At 55.8% G+C, this 16,682-nt stretch overlaps 1 protein-coding gene across 1 annotated transcript in view; it reads right to left on the bottom strand.

The window, feature by feature from the left end:
- Positions 1 to 1,063: 1,063 nt before the first annotated feature.
- COL26A1 (collagen type XXVI alpha 1 chain) overlaps positions 1,064 to 16,682 on the bottom strand; it is a 219,836-nt gene continuing 204,217 nt past the window's right edge. The window contains exons 5-13 of the mRNA XM_007942321.1: positions 15,555 to 15,711; positions 12,185 to 12,283; positions 11,296 to 11,448; positions 10,571 to 10,654; positions 8,646 to 8,698; positions 6,566 to 6,601; positions 3,974 to 4,018; positions 2,400 to 2,484; positions 1,064 to 1,224 (exon numbers count right to left, since the gene is read on the bottom strand). Of these exons, the coding sequence (XP_007940512.1) occupies positions 1,064 to 1,224; positions 2,400 to 2,484; positions 3,974 to 4,018; positions 6,566 to 6,601; positions 8,646 to 8,698; positions 10,571 to 10,654; positions 11,296 to 11,448; positions 12,185 to 12,283; positions 15,555 to 15,711 (873 nt within the window). The remainder of the gene's footprint in view (positions 1,225 to 2,399; positions 2,485 to 3,973; positions 4,019 to 6,565; positions 6,602 to 8,645; positions 8,699 to 10,570; positions 10,655 to 11,295; positions 11,449 to 12,184; positions 12,284 to 15,554; positions 15,712 to 16,682) is intronic.

Here is a 16,682-nt window from a genome sequence, read left to right as displayed (position 1 = left end):
GGCCTGGCCCCAAAAGCATTCCATTTTTTTAGTGGTTTAGGGGACATTGGACTTGCTGAGAAACAGCAGTCCATACAGATTGCCCAGAGGCAGTCTAACTGGGGAGGAGCAAGGTGCTATATGCCCCCTGACATCACTCTCCAGGGTGCCTGTTCCCATGAAATCTTCCTTCTTTCTGGCTCAGAGCTGGGAGGGGTCTGGCAGGGCCTGGCCGCAGATGCAGGTGAGTGGATTCAATGACAAGAGTGGGAGGCGGCCATGGGTGACGCCAGCCTGGTTCAGGCTCTTGCACCCACAACACTCCTCTCGCATGGTTCCTGAGTCCACGGGACTGTGGTGGGCTCACTCCAGGTCTCCCTGGCCTTGGAGAGTAGCTACAGGCCAGGCCATCTGAGCCTGAGGAGCAAACTCCAGGCTTTGGAGAAGGAGGCTGAGGAATGGAGACTCAGGACCCTGTGGCCCAGGGTGGACTGGGCAGGCCCTATTGTCCTTCCTGCTGGCAGGAGGGGAGTGCCAGCCCTGCGTCCCTCCAGTCTGCGTTTGCTTCTAAGAGGAGGAGCTGGTAGAATAGAAAGAACACTGGAGCTGAGAGGCCTGGGTTCGAATCCTGACCCAGCTGGGGACAGGTTATTCATACCCTCTGAGCCTGTCTCCCTGCTGTGCAAAGTGAAGATGGGAAGCTTACCTCCTAAGGATTAAATGAGACAATGTATGTACAGCTCCCTGTACAGGCCCAGACATAGCAGGGGCTCAATAAATGATGGGTATTAATGATTATTCTCATGTCCATCTCCCAGCCCACCCAGACCCCATCTCCAGCAGGGGTGGGGGGGGAGGAGCAAGGGGAGGGTGTGCTGAGCTGGCTGATCCTCTCCAGACCCTGCTCCTGGAGGTACCATCTGTTCCCAAGGCCCCCAGGCCCTGGGAGCCAGTGTCCCTCACAACCGTTCATGCCCAGAGCCCAGCCCCACCCCACTTGGGGCTTCTTCAGAAACCAGTAGTGGCACAGGCTGTAGGGCTGGGTCTCCCACCGGGGCCGGGGTTGTCCTGGACAGCTGGGCTCTTACTTCCTCCCACTGGCACTGCCAGCACTCTTCTGCCCAGGGGCCGGACCAAGCAGGGCAGCAAGGGCACCGTCAGCTGAGGGGCCACCTCGCTTCATCTTGAGGTTGGCCCTTAGGGTGGCATCCTGGCCGGAACCCCCCTCTGGGGAGGCCAAGGGATCTAGGAGCAAAGGAGGAGGATGGGCTTAGCACAGGCCTTAAGAACACTCAGAGGGGTCTTTGCTTCTGGACCCTGGCCAGAGAGAGAGGCCCTGTGCCTGCAAGGACAAGGCAATACACCAGGGGCTTTGGGCTCCTCAAACACCCATTTATTTACTCACGCAACTCTCTATTCACCCATGAATCCATTCATTCACCCATCCATCCATCCATTTACCCATGTATCCATCCATCCACTCATGTATCCATTCATTCACCTTTGCATCCATTCACTCATGCATTCATCCATCTGCCCATCCATCCATGCATCCATTCATTCACTCATCCAGCCACCCATGCATCCATCCATTCACCCATATATCTATTCATTCATGTATCCATCCATCACTCATGTATCCATTCATCCACCCATGCATCTATTCATTCACCTATGTACCCATTCATTCATCCATCCATTCATCTATCCACCCATTCATTCAGCCATGCATCCTTTCACTCACCTATCCATTCACCCATGTATCCATTCATTCATCCATTCATTCATCCATACACTCACCGTTTCATCAATCCATTCGATCACCCACTCATTCATTCATACAGTCTTCAACAAATGTAGACTGGAAGAAAGGCATCAGTCACCACCCCTGACAAAGGGGCTCCCAGCTTGCCAGGAAAGACATGGAAACAGCACCACACACTGGACAGAAGGCTCAGTAGAGCACTGTGGGGACAGAAAGGAGAGCTCAGGAGGGGCTCACGAGACAGAGGCCTTGGAATCAGGCTTGAGTATGAGTCAGGGTTGACCAGAAGAGAGACCAGCCTGAGCAAAGGAAGAAAAGGTAGGAAGGTCCCTGGGATGTTTGAGTGCCAAGTCTGTGTCACTGGGCATAGGGCTGTGTTTGGGAGGGACTTGAGTTCAGTTGATGAGCCTGGATGGTGCTCTGGGCATTGGGAAGCCACTGGGAAGGGTCTTTAAGCAGGGGAGGGACGTGGTCAGACTGTGAAGACCATCTGGCAGCCGAGTGGAGGGGTCATTGAGGCAGGGAGACCTCTGAGCTCCAGGGGCAGCAGGGAGGGAGCGAGAGAGGCGAGAAGGAGGGAGAGGGGTGAGAGGGAGGGAGTGTCCCAGCTGGGTGGCCGGGGTGCGCCTGCCAGTCCCCAGACCCCCACACTCACCATGGATCCCAATCATGTGCTCCAGGATAAGCACTCTCTCCGCCAGGATCTTCAGGGCCTCCCGGAGCTGCTGCACCCCCTCGCCCTGGCAGGTGGGAAACGGGCCGGGTCAGGGCCAGCTTCCGGAATGGAGTACGGCCATCCTGATGCCCAGGCTGTGTCCTCCCAGCCCTCCTCACCTCCTCCCACCTGTCACCACTGTCACTACAAACAGCCACCACTTATTGTACATCTACTATTCTGTTCACAGATAAGGAGTCTGAAGTGCAGAGAGAATCACCAACATCCCTGTGGACACACAACCTGCAAGTGGCCGACCTGGGCTTCAAGCTCAGACCTGTTGGCCTTGAACCTGGGCTTTTCCTTCCACCCCAGCCGCTGGGCTGTTCCCCGTCATGCCCTTCTTTCCAGAAGACACTGTAGTGGGGGCAGAACGCTGAGCACAGGGCTCCATAGGTGGAGATGCTTTGTTTGTTTCCTCCTGGCACACAGCCCAAGTCTAGTCTTTCACTCATTCACTCCCCATTCAAGTGAACCCTGCAGGGCAGGCCCAGGGCAGGCTGCATGTGGCCACACCAGGCAAGAGAAAGAGATGGGGAGCGACTGTTCCTCGTTTTAAGTAGGAAGGCACGGTGATCAAGGCTACATACATTTCAGGGGCCTGGTCTACACATGGGCAAAAGATCTCGTGCATTGAGACTCATGGATGAGCCGAGACAGGATGCTGAATTACTGGGAAGACAGGTGTCAAGGTCTCTTTGAAAAGAAAAATGGTGGTGAGACTAGGCTAGTTCCTGGCCAACCTAGTGCCAGGCATCAGCAGCAAAACAGGTGCCTTTGGCTGGTATGACATGTCACACCTGTCATGTTTAGATTAATGTCACTAACAACAAAACAGAAGAAAACAAAAAGCATCCCACCGCGTTAGAAGAGAGATGTCTTCTGTCAATGACTGACTTGTATGTGACAAAAGGAGATGTTGAAATCTTAACCCCTGATACCTGTGAATGTGACCTTGTTTGGAAATACCCACTGCTATCGAGTTGATCCTGACTCATAGAGACCCCCACTGGGTTTGCGAGGTGGTAAATCTTTACAGAAGTAGACTGCCCCATCTTTCTTCTGCAGAGTGGCTGGTGGGTTTGAACCACCAACTTTCTGGTTAGCAGTCAAATGCCTTAGGTACTGTTATCACCAGAGCTCCTTGGAAATAGGGTCTTTGAAGATGTTATCCATAAACATGAGGTCATACTGGAGCAGGGCTGGTCCTAATCTGATGTCCTTATGAAAGAGAAAGCACAGAGACACACAGACAGAAGATGGAGACAGAAGTGGGAAAGCTAAGGACCGCCAGCCGTCACCAGAAGCTAGGAGTGTGCCACAGAACAGATTCGTGCTCCAAGCCCTCAGATGGAGCCAGCACAGCTGACACTCTGATCTCAGACGCCCCCAGAACAATGAGACATCGTGAATGTCTTATAAGCCACTCAGTGTGGGCTTCTTCGTTGTATCAGCCCCAGGCACCTCATGTGTGCAGAATGGCTCCTACCCCCAGGACCTAAGGCATACTTTACCTCTGTGGCCTTCTCTCCGTCTTCTTCCTTCACGCCAGGCTCTCCCTAGGAAGCAAAACCCTGGGTCAGTAGTCAGTAAGGGGGTAGGGCCACCTTTCCACCCTCTTCAGTGTCTTGGCCAGACCTCCGAGGCTGTCAGGGAGTCAGAGAGGCACACTGGGCAGGCAGGACCTGGGGACCTGGTGCTGGGGACCCTGGACATTAACAGTGACACTCAGACCAGCATGGGCTCCCGACCTGGGCTGCGGCTCTGAGTACCCTCTGCGTAGCCTGGCATGGAGATGTGCCTAAGGTTAGCGCTAAGGGCTTAGTTCTGCTCCTGGGGCAGGAGGGCATCCAGGCTTGGAACTTGCAAGTTCACATCTCAGCTCTTCAGGGAATAGGCCTCCTGCCTCTCAGGGTGCCCTTTCTGTGTCTAAAATGGAACTGGTAAGATCAGAGCCCTAGTGGCGCAATGGTTAAGCACTCAGCTGCTAACTGAAAGGTCGGCATTCTGAATCCACCAGCAATTTCGTGGGAGAAAAGACCTGTCAATCTATTCCCATAAGATCACAGCCTGAGGAACTCTGTGGCAGTCGTGGCCTGTCCTGCAGGGCTGCTGTGAGTCAGAATTACCTTGGCTGACTCACAATAACATTTCTGTGGCCGCTGTCCACTGTGCAACCTGCAGCACGTTACTTCACTCTCTGGGCTTCGGTTTCCTCCTCTCTAAAGTAGGTGATAAAGGAGATTTGACCACTAATCAGAAGGCTGGTGGTTCAAACCCACCACCCACTCCTCGAAAGGAAGGTTGGGCAATCTACTTCCGTAGAGATACTGCCTCAGAAACCCAAGGAGGGGTCGCTATGAGTCGGATTGACTCGATGGCAGTGTTTGCTTTTGGTGGCATGATGGTTAAGACATTCAGCTGCTAACCAAAAGGTCAGTGGTTTGAACCCACCCAGCCACTCTGCGGGAGAAAGATGAGGCAGTCTGCCTCTGCAAAGACTTGTAGCCTTGGAAATCCCATGAGGGTAGCTATGAGTTGGAATCGACACAGTGGCAATGGTTTGGTTTGGGTTTTGACCTCATCGAGTTATTAGGAAGATCAAGTGAATCAACACTTTTAACGAGCTTAGAATACAGCCTGGCACCAAAAGCGCTGTGAAGGTGCTCACCATTGTTACCTGCTATCAGGCAGAAACATGGGAGGAGGCATGGCTTTGGAGCAGACATGTTGAGTCTGAATCCTGTCTCTGCCCAGTGGTGAGGCTGTGTGACCTTGGGCAAGTTACTTAACCTCCCTGAGCCTTCGCTGCCAGTTCCAACAAAGGGGACAATAAGGCCCAGTCTAAGCAGGTTGCTGTTGAAACTTCAACTATAGATGGGAACCTGTCTCTGTGTGGCCAGCCCAGAGTTCCTTCTCACCTGCCCTATGCCTCTCACATAAGGCAGCCGGCTAGGACACCTTGGCCTTGGGCAGGAGCTAAGGGTCATAATGTCTTGCTTCCAAGAAGGGTAATTAGAGAGCAGCTGGTCTCAGCCTCTTACGTCTGGGAAGTTCAGAGAAGGGAAGAGACTTTCCAGGTCACACAGAGCATTGATTCAGGGGCCCAGGGCAAGACAGAGTACCCAGGAAACAAGGTAAGCATGAGCTCAGTTACGCTTACTACTAACCTGTCCGAAACCAGACTCACTGCCCTCAAGTCGGTTCCGACTCATAGTGACGGATCCTGGGGTTTCCGAGGTGGTATCTTTATGGAAGTAGATTGCCCAGTCTTCCTGCTGTCAAGTCGATTAGCTTTACAGAAATAGATCACCCAGTCTCCCTTCCGAGGAGTGGCTGGTGGGTTTGAACCACCAGCCTTCTGCTTAGCAGTCAAATGCCTTAGGCACTATGCTACCAGAGCTCAATTTCACATGATGTGTGAGTGATTAATTAAGTAAGCAAAGACTTGCCTCCAGGAACTGTAACCCTGAGAAGAGGCTTTGACTCCAGAAGGTGCTATGGAGTTGGGAGACAGCCAGCCAGCCATACTTAGAAGCAGACTTTGGTGTAGTGACAAAATGTGAAATCACTCACTACAGATGAGTAAGTAAGCACAAGTGTGCTCCGGCTTACCTTGATTATTGGGTAATCTGACACAGGCCCAGGTTATAAAACACCTTGACCCAGGTCACACAGGACATTGAGCCAGGGACTCAGGTCACAGGGGACATTGACCAGGAACCCAGGGTCACACACAGAGTTGCCCCAGGGGCCCAGGCTCTTTAGAGGAGACCATAGGACTCTCATCCAAGCCTCCTGTCTCCTCAACACCCCACAGGAGGCTAGGTCAGCCCTTTCTGATACACCCCCAGTGAGGGGCCCCCCAAGGTCACATCTTCTCAGTTGGGCAGCTTGGACTGACACTGGTTACCCCTTTCCCTCCCCCCGCCTCATCCTGACCAGGCTGGACAAGGCCAAGCTGGGGAAAGCTGTGAGTCTAGACTCAGGCAAGGCTGCCCAGGACAGGTTCCCACCTGGTACCCCGGGCCCTCATCAGAGCCCACTGCCCCACAGAGGGAGTAGCCCTGGGCACCCCAGGCCTGTCCACATAGACCCACACTTACAGTTGGCCCCGTCATGCCCCGCTCTCCAGCCAGGCCCTGCAGAAAACCCAACAAAGCTAGTCAGGCCCTGCTCACCCTCACCCAACTCCTTGGCCTTCTCACACAGAGCTCAAGGGTTGGAAGACAGGACAGAAGGGGGAATATGTGGAGATATCTAGACTGGGGGTTAGGGGAGAGATGAGGTGGGCTCCAGGTCCTGGAGCTGCCTCCACTGGCTGGGATATGGTCTTGGGCCCAGCCGAGGCCTCAGTCTTTCCATCTATGAAACAGGGCAACGAGTTTGGCTATCACAGGCCAAAGGGAAAAGAATAGCAAAGCGTATGTCCCCCAGCATTGGGGAGCAGGCCCCCCCCAAAGCAGGGAGTATAAAGGACACTCGTGAGAGTCCCCTGTATGGCATTGCTATCAGCGGTGGTGCCAAGGCCAGACAGTGCCCAGAGCTCCAGAACCGTGTGCCCCACTGCCCTCTATAACACCTCCACTCAGTCCCCCTCCACCTGTCTAAAGTGGAACTCTTGGATGTCCCCAGTCCTGCCCTCTCAGTCTTCCCCTTCTCAGGAAATGGCTCCAGGGTCCTCCTAGTTGCTTGAGGCAGACACCTGGAAGTGAACCTAGAGCTCCCCTTCCCATCACCCACAAATTGATCCCATTGGCCAGAGTGGTCAACTCCACTTCCAAAACACGTCCATTCACTTTTCCATTTCCACCGCCATGACCTCAATGCAGGCCATTGTCACATCTCCACCTCCTTCCCCACGGCCTCCTCCCGTCTGCCAGCCTTACTCTCCTCCACCACCACCTTCCTTCCAGGGCAACCAGAGGGGCCTTTTAAAGGTATCAATCATGGAAACCTCTCCGGAAACTCAGTGCGTTCCCTGCCCCCACTTCGGTGCCTCTCCTCCCCACTCCTCAGCCTCATCTGTGCTCCTGCCTCAGGGCCTTTGCACCCACTCTTTCCTCTTTCCAGAATGTTCTTTCTCAAGGTCCTTGCACAGCTGCGCCTCCTGGTTCCTTGGTCTCACCTTATGCTCACCTCCTCACACCTGTCACCCATTATCTTTCAGAGCTGGCTCTCCATCACCTTGCCCCATTTAGCAGCCCCTCCTTGGGTTTCTGAGGCAGTATCACTATGGAAGTAGATTGCCCAACCTTCCTTCCAAGAAGGGGCTGAGGGGTTTGAACCGCCAGCCTTCTGGTTAGCAGTCAGATGCCTTAGGCACTACGCTACCAGAGCTCCCAGTTTGAACCAACCAGATGCCCTGCAGGAGAAAGATGAGGCAGTCTGCTCCTGTAAACACTTACAGCCTTGGAAACCCTGTGGAGGCACCTCTCTTCTGCCCTACAGGGTCACTATGAGTCAGAATCGACTCAAAGGCAATGGGTTTTTTGTTTTGGGGTCTCCTATGAGCTGGGCTCAGAAGGAAGATGGGGCAATCTACTTCCGTAGTGATACCGCCTCGGAAACCCAAGAAGGGGTTGCTATGAGTCGGGTCCGACTCAATGGCATATTACAACAACAATGGGCTGGGCATTTTATATCAATTATTCCATTTCCTTCTCCCAACAGTCTTGCCTGGGTGAGACTATCCTCATTTCACAGATGGGGAAACTGAGGCTCAGACTTGCTCAGACTCACCCAGTTGGAAAATGGCAGAGTTGGGCTTCAAACCCAGGTCTGTCTGCCCTGCTCAGAGGAGAAAGAAGGGCCACCCTCATTGTCCACTGTGACATCAGCCCCTGGCTCCTGCAGCCCAGGCAGCGCAGGCTGGGGGACAGCGGCACAGGCATGGCCACCAGCGTCTCCCCTCTTTTCCTCCCTGTAACAGTCCCACTCTTCGGGTCTCAGTTAACACATCCACACAATAGAAATGAAGCTAACCGTTTCGTCCAAGAGACTGGCACAGGGAGAGTGGGCAGCAAGGGGAGGCTGCAACCCAAAATCTGGCCAGATTGCCTGGGGCCGAGGGCTGCTTCCTTCCTGAGACGCCCCTGGTGCAAAGAGGTCTGGCTCTACCTTTCTTGGGGAGACAATGCCCTCCCGGCCCCCATCCTTGTTGGCCAGAATTGGGAAAGTCCTTACCTGGGATCCGGGAGCACCTGGGGGCCCTGGGGGGCCGTGTGGTCCAGGGGGACCTGTTGACAAGAGTCACAGGTGGTCAGAAGGGCCAGAGAAGGCCACTACCCACCTCATTAGCCCTGGAGACAAACACTCCCTACCTTCCTGCCTCAGCGCTTACCCTGGGTCTGTCTCCCACAGGTGACAAAGGTTTGTCGAATGTTGTTGAATGGGAGCATGGAAGGAGTCCCCACACTGCACCTCCACACCCCGACTCCTCACCTGAGCTGCCCCCAGAGCATCCCATCTATGACCCAAGCCCCCCGCAGCGCCCCCACACCTCATCCAGCTCCTCCTCCCAGGGCTGGACCCATGTGCCATCCCAAGCCTAAGAGCTGGGAGACCATGGAGGCCATCAGCGTGGACTCCCCGCTCCCATCACAATTAGTCCCCTGGTGAATCTCCCCACCCCACCCCTCCTCAGAACCTTGGACTTGACCCCTCAGAGGCCACCCACATTGTCTGGGTCATGATAACAGCTTCTTGACCATCATCCTCCGTGTGGCCACCCAGCGTCAGCTTCCAGCCACGCAAGTCCAACCAGGCCCCTCCCCACCCTCATCTCCCCAGATGCCCCCTGAAAAGTTCCTCTGCCTGAGTCTTTGAAGGACTGTTCCTTCCTCCTGGAAAGCCCTTCCCGAGCCTCCTACCTTCCCTAGCCAGCCCTTTCCTATTAGTTTTAGGCTGAGCATCACCTCCTCCAGGAAGTCTTCCAGCACCTACCCCACCAACCACTCTCCACCCACTGCTCCCATTGGTTTGCATGTCTGTCTCCCTGAGGGCCAGGGAGGACCAGAGGGGCAGGCTGGGTCTGAGGCAGAGGCAGGGGTTGATTCCATGTGTCGGGCCCCTCTGCAGGTCAGCTCTGAGGAAGAGCCTCTGTTCTCAGTGGCCCCTGTGTGCCCAGGGCTGGAGTGCACCCCTGTGCGTGCAGGAAAAGGGGTGGTGTGGTGCAGACCAGGCTCAGTCTAGTCAACAAACAAATGAATACCTCCCCATAGTCAGGGTGCTCCGAGGCCACAGCAAAGCTTCCAGAAGTTCCCAGATAGCTTATGCTCATGTTTCACCTTTGTCAAGCATTTGTTCAAATTCACCTTTGGAGTGAGGCCTGCCCTGACCGCAGCAGCGGGCTCCCCACGCCAGCCCCCTGGCCCGCTCTGCTGCTCACGGACCACCTTTCCGTTTCCTGTAGAAAGCTAGGCTGTGCCACATGGACGGGAATCCTCGCCTTAGTCACGAGAGACTCTAGGAACCTGGAGCCTTGCCCAGTACACATTTCTCAAATACGTGACAGGATAAGTGAATGACAGGGAACGAGTCCTCGGGCCTGGAGCTGCAGTGAGGCGCCCTGCCAGCCAGCTGGCTCCCAGCCTCTGGGGCTCATTCATTCAACCACCAGTAGCACGCCATCAGACACGGCATTCACACAGCTGGGTGGCCAGCCAGTGGGGTCAAAGAGGGCAGCCAATCCAGCCACACTCTTCCTCCTCCCCAGTGAAGCTCCGAGGAGGAGGAGGGTCAGATCAGGAGGCCAGGCTCATTCTGAGACTTTGGGGTTGGGCCGTACTGGCTGGGGCCTGCTCGCCTGTCACTAGACCTCCTCCACCACTTCCCTGAGGGCCCCAATGCTGACCCCATGCCACCGCCTTGGCCTGGCCTTCTGTGGCCCCAGTGCTTGCCTGCTCTGGCCCACGCAAGGACAGCCTAGCACCTCTTCACGTATGCACTGAGCCCAAGACAAAGGGGAGCGGGCAGCCCGGGGTGATGGGGCAGACTGGTCCCTAGCACTCAGCCAAGGCCAGGGACCCCCAGCTGGCCTCAGCCTCCTTGGTCAAGCACAGGAGGGGGTGCCCCAATCCAGGCCAGCCTGGCATGCTGTTCTCCCTTACCTGGTGGCCCTGGGGGACCCCGGGGCCCCGGGACACCCGCCAGCACCGTGTCCACAACTGTAGATGCCAGCTGTGAGTCTCCGCCTGTGGGGAGAGCAGAGGGGGCTGTAGGGGTTCAGGCTCGAGTGGGCAGGCACCTGGATCCCACTGGGCAGCAGACACTGTCTCCCACTGCTCAAAAGAGCCCACGTGGCCCAGCAGCCAAGGGCAGAGAGAACCAAGCACAGCTTCTGCCTGAACGTGCCAGGCCCTGCAGGCTCCAGTCCCACTTGCCCCTCCCTGGGGCCCACACCGTACCGCATACCAAGCCACGGACAGTCAGACAGCCCAGGTGACCTCTCTCCAGGCTCCACCCACTTGTCCCTATGTAAGCAGGTTCCCTCATCTCCACCCACTGAGCTGGAGGCCCAGGACTGCAGTGGGGGGTGTTTTGCTCCTGCTGGGAGCAAACCCGTGTGCCTTACACATAACAGGTACTCAATAAACATGTGCTGATGGACCAATGTTCTGTGGTGCTGTCATCACAAATGGGGTGACCAGGACAGGCCAGCGAGCAGAGGGGACAGGGGGCTAAACTGAGGAAGGGATAGGCCACTCTGGGGCCAAGAATAATGGGGGTCCAACACTGCACCCCACAAACTTCCCCCTCGCTCCTAACCCTCCCCCACTTCCCTGGGAGGCAGCAACCAAGTCCTGCCCACCGAGCCCATCCCATGTGCACTCACTGTCTTTGTCCGTGGGTGGCTGCAGGGAGTAGAGGACACCTTGGGGGCCATGGGTGGAGAGGCCAGGGCTGCCTGCGGGGCCAGGGGGGCCAGGCGGGCCGGGCTGCCCCGTCTCTCCAGGGAGCCCACGGGGTCCTGGTGGCCCCAAGAACCCTGCAATTGAGAGGAGTTGCTGTGAGGGGTTGGGCCTGGCAGCCGAGACATTATAGGTGGGGAAACTGACGGCTTGCAGGGGATAGGACTGGCCAGGGTCACATAGTCAGTCAGTGGTGGCCTCTTGACCCTAGTCTCCCGGGGCATGTCCCAGAATATAAGTGAAATGACTTTCTCTTCTCTAGTAGGGAGGGGCTCAGGGGTGGGGGTGGGACGTGAAGGAGGGAAAAAGACAATGGGGGGTCAGTCTACTCCCCTCACAGAGGCTCCTGAAGAGCAGGGTCAGCTGCCTCTTCCAGGGGCCTGAGCCCTGGGGCAGGGGCACCAGCGTGGGCCTGCTGTTCGCCTACCTTGATTGGGGGGTCACTCCCTGACAGGACCCAGGAGGAGCTGGGGAGGGGGATCTGAGAACAAGACTCTGGCCCCTGCAAGGCCCCATGCCCATGCCTGCACCCAGAGCTCCTGGAGGCCTTCTCTGCTGGGCCTTCTGGAAACTTCCTGAGGCCACAAGGTGGGATGTCCAGCTAACGCAGAGAGGACAGGCCCGTGGCTGGCCAGGACTGCCCATCTAACTGTGACCCTGGGTTGGGGGCAGAGATGGGGGGTGGGAAGAGCGAACCCAGAGCTCCAAGAGGGCGGTAGCACCCCAGCAAGATCAGGGGCGTACGGGACACCTCACTTGCTTGGTGAGTGAGAGAGAAAGCCCAGCTGATCCTCCCAAAGAGGGTGTCCTTACCGGGAGGCCCTGCTGGGCCCTTCTCGCCTGTCTGGCCCCGGTCACCTTTGGAGCCTGGGGGCCCTGCTGGCCCTGGAGGTCCCGTCTGCCCAGGAGGCCCTGCGAGGGAATGAGTTAAGACACACCCTGGGCCAAGCTGCTTGCCAGTGGCTCCAGCCCTGCCTGTCTGGCCTGTCTGGTTGACCTGCCCTCCCCTTGCGCCAGTCATCACAGTTTATAGATCGCTTTTATCCCTGTTAATTTCTAAGCACTCAGCTGTGAGCCAGAAGATTGGCAGTTCAAACCCACCCAAGTTCCACCTGAGAAAGACCTGGCAATCTGGTTCCATAAAAGACAACAGCCAAGAAAATCTATGGGGCCCTTCTGCTCTGTCACACGGCGTCACTATGAATCGGAACCAACCGGACAGCACTAAACAAACAATGAATCTCAAGAGGGACTTTTGTTCCCATTTTACAGGCGAGGAAACTGAAGCTTGGAAAGGTTTAGTCCCTCGGTTGGTCAAGGTCACAGAGGCTGGAAGCAGGTGGACCACACACTCAGGACATTCAAGTATCCCTCCCTCACACCACTTCCTATTGTCAGAGAAACAGCTGTGGTAACATCCCCCCCACCCCATGGCCTCCTTGGAGACCCCAGTGCATGGTCACTGGGGCTCCAAAGGACCCAGCTCCGGTTCCGGGATCTCCAGGCCCCAGGGATGGGTGAGAGGGAAGACAGACGGAGTGGAATGGCCAGGGACGGTCTTGTCTCCTCAGGGCCGCCCACCTAGGAGGCCCAGGGCACTTTGGTTGAACTGATGGAGCCAACCTGCATTGCAGGAGCTTCCGGCTCAGACCCGGGACTCTGTGGTCTGGGAGGAGGGGCTGGGCTCAGGCTGCTGGCACCTAAGAACACAGGACACTTCCAACCACTCAGGGATTCCAGCTGGGCTCTCTCCCCAGTTTAACCATGTGTAGGGTCAGTAAAAAGAGGAACACCCTCAGCAAGATGGCCTGACACAGGGGCTGCAACAATGGACTCAAACAGTAATGATGGTGAGGATGGGGCAGAACCGGGAAGTGTTTCAAGCTGTTAAGTGTGGGAGTGGGAACCAACGCCAAGACACCTAGGAACAACAATGGGGTTTGTGCACCACCTGGTGGCTATATTCTGGAACTGCACCTTCCTGTGATAGAACGTTTGGCCTGACACACAGTGCCAATCCCCACCACCCACCAAGAGGGTTTGGGGCCTGGGAGCATGGGAGGTGGGAAGCTGCCATCCTCCTTAGTTCCAGAAGGAAGATTTGAAGAAGGTGGGCATGGATCAGGCTTCTAAGGGTGAGCCCTTGATACAGTAACAAGAGGGACAAACCAGGGGGGCCCAAGGTGACATGGGGTCCCCAGTGGCCCCTCCCTGTAGCAGAGCTGAGTTCACCTTTTCCCCCACAACCTCCAGTCCCTTCAGAAAAGGAGCCTCTCGTCCCGGACCCCACTGGACGACACCTGTCTGACACACAGGTCTTGGCCTGAAAGTCAGACTCTGCCAGGACAGGCTCATGGACAGAAACAGGACAGAAGAGGCAGGGAAGTGTAGTGGTCAAAGACCTGAATCTAGAAGAGGATGCTAAGATACTGGGCTCAACCGGGAGAGGGTGAGGGGAGGAGGTATCACCTCTAGAGGGCTCTGGTGGGACAGAGAATCAGCGAGGCCAGATGGCCCTGGCCTGCTATGCAACCCCAGGAGAGCTACTTAACTTCTCTGAGCCTTGGTTTTCTCCTCTGTAACCCTAAACTTTATGAGCTTATTGCAATGATTAGCAATGATACCTCTACAGCCTAGGGTAATATAAAATATTTAATAACTGGCACAGCGCAGATACTGACCAATGAGAATGGACATTGGCCTTCCACTCCTGGGTCCAATGGACTGACACGTGCTAGTTAAAACATCTGCCAAGGGTAAAACCCCAGCACAGTGCCTGCCACCAAGCAGACACTCAATACCAGTGACTATTATCATTACAATGTTATTACATTCTGAGGCCCAGAGGGCAGAGCCCAGACTATTAAGTAAAGCAGCAGTGAGAAAACTTCTATCCCTGACTTAAAGGAGACAGATGTCTTCTGACTCCAATGAGAGTTCAGCAAGGAGCCACCAGGAAGTGACGGGAGGCTGGGAAAGTGACCCCCAGGATGGTGAGGTTGGGCTGCAGGCCTCCGAGAAGATGCTGGGGGGCAGGAAGGGTGACGAGGACAGTAGCCGGACTGTAAGACAGTCGGAAACAGGAGGGACTGCGGCAGATTGCAGGGCTTGGGCCAGGTCTGCAGGGTCAGCCGCAACTTGTTGTTGTTGTTGTTATGTGCCGTCGAGTCAGCCCTAACTCATAGCGACCCCTCCTTGGGTTTCCGAGGCAGTATCACTACGGAAGTAGGATTGCCCAACCTTCCTTCCGAGGAGTGGCTAGTGGGTTTGAACCACCAGTCTTCTGGTTAGCAGTCAAGTGCCTTAGCCACTACACTACCAGAGCTCCTACCAGCCGCAACTTAGCTGTAGCCAATTGTCTCCTGGGGGACTGCCAGCCTCAGACGGCCAGATCTTCCACGGTTTTTGTTTGCTTGTTTGTTTTTTAAGTGAAGACAGGCATCCTGATTTTCATGTGAATTCTCCAAATTTTTAAAAGTTGGTGTGGTGGTTATGTTTTTGTGTCAACTCGGCTGGGCCTGGTTGAGTGGCTGGGCAGCTGGTGGTCGTTATTCCTCTTGAGGAGACTGGCAATCAGCTCCATGGTGGGATCTACCACAAGCAGCTGAGTAGCTGCCTTTGGGATGTGGTCTGCTTCCCGTATATAAGGAGAAGCCTTGGGAATGGTCTCTAGCCTATGGCACGCTTGGACCCTGCATGTAGCCGTGTCGTTGCTCAGCAGCCTGCTATGCTCTGCCAACCTTGACACTTACAATGGACTTAAGTTAATGGCCTGCCGTGTGGTTTGGTAACATTGGGACTGTGCCTTTTTACTTGTCAACCTTGGGGCTTCCAGCCTCAGCAGCCAGCGGCTGTCTGAGTGAAGAAACACCTCTAGCTCCAGTGGGCCGGGAGCAGGAAGCAGAGCTGGACCCCAAGGTTGAGGGGCTTTCACCCAGCCCCTAGAGCCTAGCACTTTGAACTTGGACTTAAAGCCTCCAAATTGTAACCATAAACTCCTGTTTGTTAAGGCCACCCCATTTGTGGTGTATTTCTGTCAGAGCGGCACTAGGGAACCAGAACAGTTGGCTCAATTTTTTAAAATGCCACGTGGGCTGAACCAAACCCGCCGAAAGGCTGGTGGCCGTGGGAAGCTGGGTCCCGGGCCTCCCTCATCCGCCTGAGTCCTGCAGGCCTCTCTCACCGGCAGGGCCCGTGGGCCTTCTCCTTCGGGGCCCAGGGTGGGCGAGAGGGATGGCATCAGGGAGGAAGTCCTCGTTCCAGGGTGTCAGGGTGCTCTGGGGGGCCGGAAGGTCGTTGTCCGGGCCTGAGGGTAGTTCCGCGGCTTCCAGCAGGAGAACCTGGGCCAGGAGAAGAGCAGAGAGTCAGAGTTGGCCGAGCCAGGGGCAGGGCCATGTGTGTGCAGGGGGGCCACACGTGTGCGGGGACATGGGCCTCGTGACATCTGCCCACCCCTGGCTGCGGCCACACACGCTCTCCAGTGGGACCACCATTCCCTTTGCTGGAATGTTCTCTCCTCTCACCCTCTTCTGCCCATTTCAGTCGATCTCTCCTGGCCCCCCAGGTTGGAGCAGGGCCCCATCAGAACCGTCAGACCCCCTGTTCTTTTTCCTAGTGCACTCACCACTACTTGAGATTAGAGATCTGTGACCACTTGGGTAATGCCCGACTCGCCCCCATTTCACTGGAGCTCCCTAAAGGAGGGGTTGTGTGTGCCCCGTTCCCACACTGCCTGGCACGGTACATGGACTCCTTGCTCAGGGAGTATTCGTGGGTGGCCGGGTGGGTGGACGGCTGGGTGGGTGGATGGATGAATGGATGGATGGGTATAAATGGGCCCATCACAGTGCATGGCTCTCAGTAGGAGCTCCAGGAAAACAAAGAGTGGCTGTGTTGTCCCAGGACCAGCCTGGAGGCCAGCCTCCTTCTCTCTCCTTAAGGAGGGGAGGGATCAAGGACTGCGAAGGCCCAAGGCCTGGGGCACACGAGGTTTTCCTTAATTAAGGTAAACTGGAAACCAGACCTCACGGACCCCAGAGAATCTCCCAAGAAGCCAGCAGGGGGTGCTGCATGCCAGGGCTAGACACTCAGTGCTGGCTGAGTGCCTCCTGAGAATCCTTATGAGGGCCTCCCAGGGCAGGTGGGGAGGTGCTCTGGTGGCCTAGTGCCCAGGCATTTGACTGATAACTAGAAGGCTGGTAGTTCAAACCCACCAACCTCTCCTCAGAAAGGAGACTGGGTGATTTACTTCTTTAAGATTTACTGCCTCAGTACAAACAACAAATATGAACCCCTTTGTAAATACAATACT

Source organism: Orycteropus afer, unplaced genomic scaffold (genome assembly GCF_000298275.1).
Source record: "Orycteropus afer afer isolate SDZICR_OR568_19922 unplaced genomic scaffold, OryAfe1.0 scaffold00006, whole genome shotgun sequence".
Lineage (NCBI taxonomy): Eukaryota > Metazoa > Chordata > Mammalia > Tubulidentata > Orycteropodidae > Orycteropus > Orycteropus afer.
Note: the sequence above shows the minus strand (reverse complement) of the source record. Positions and strands in the feature narration are given on the sequence as shown.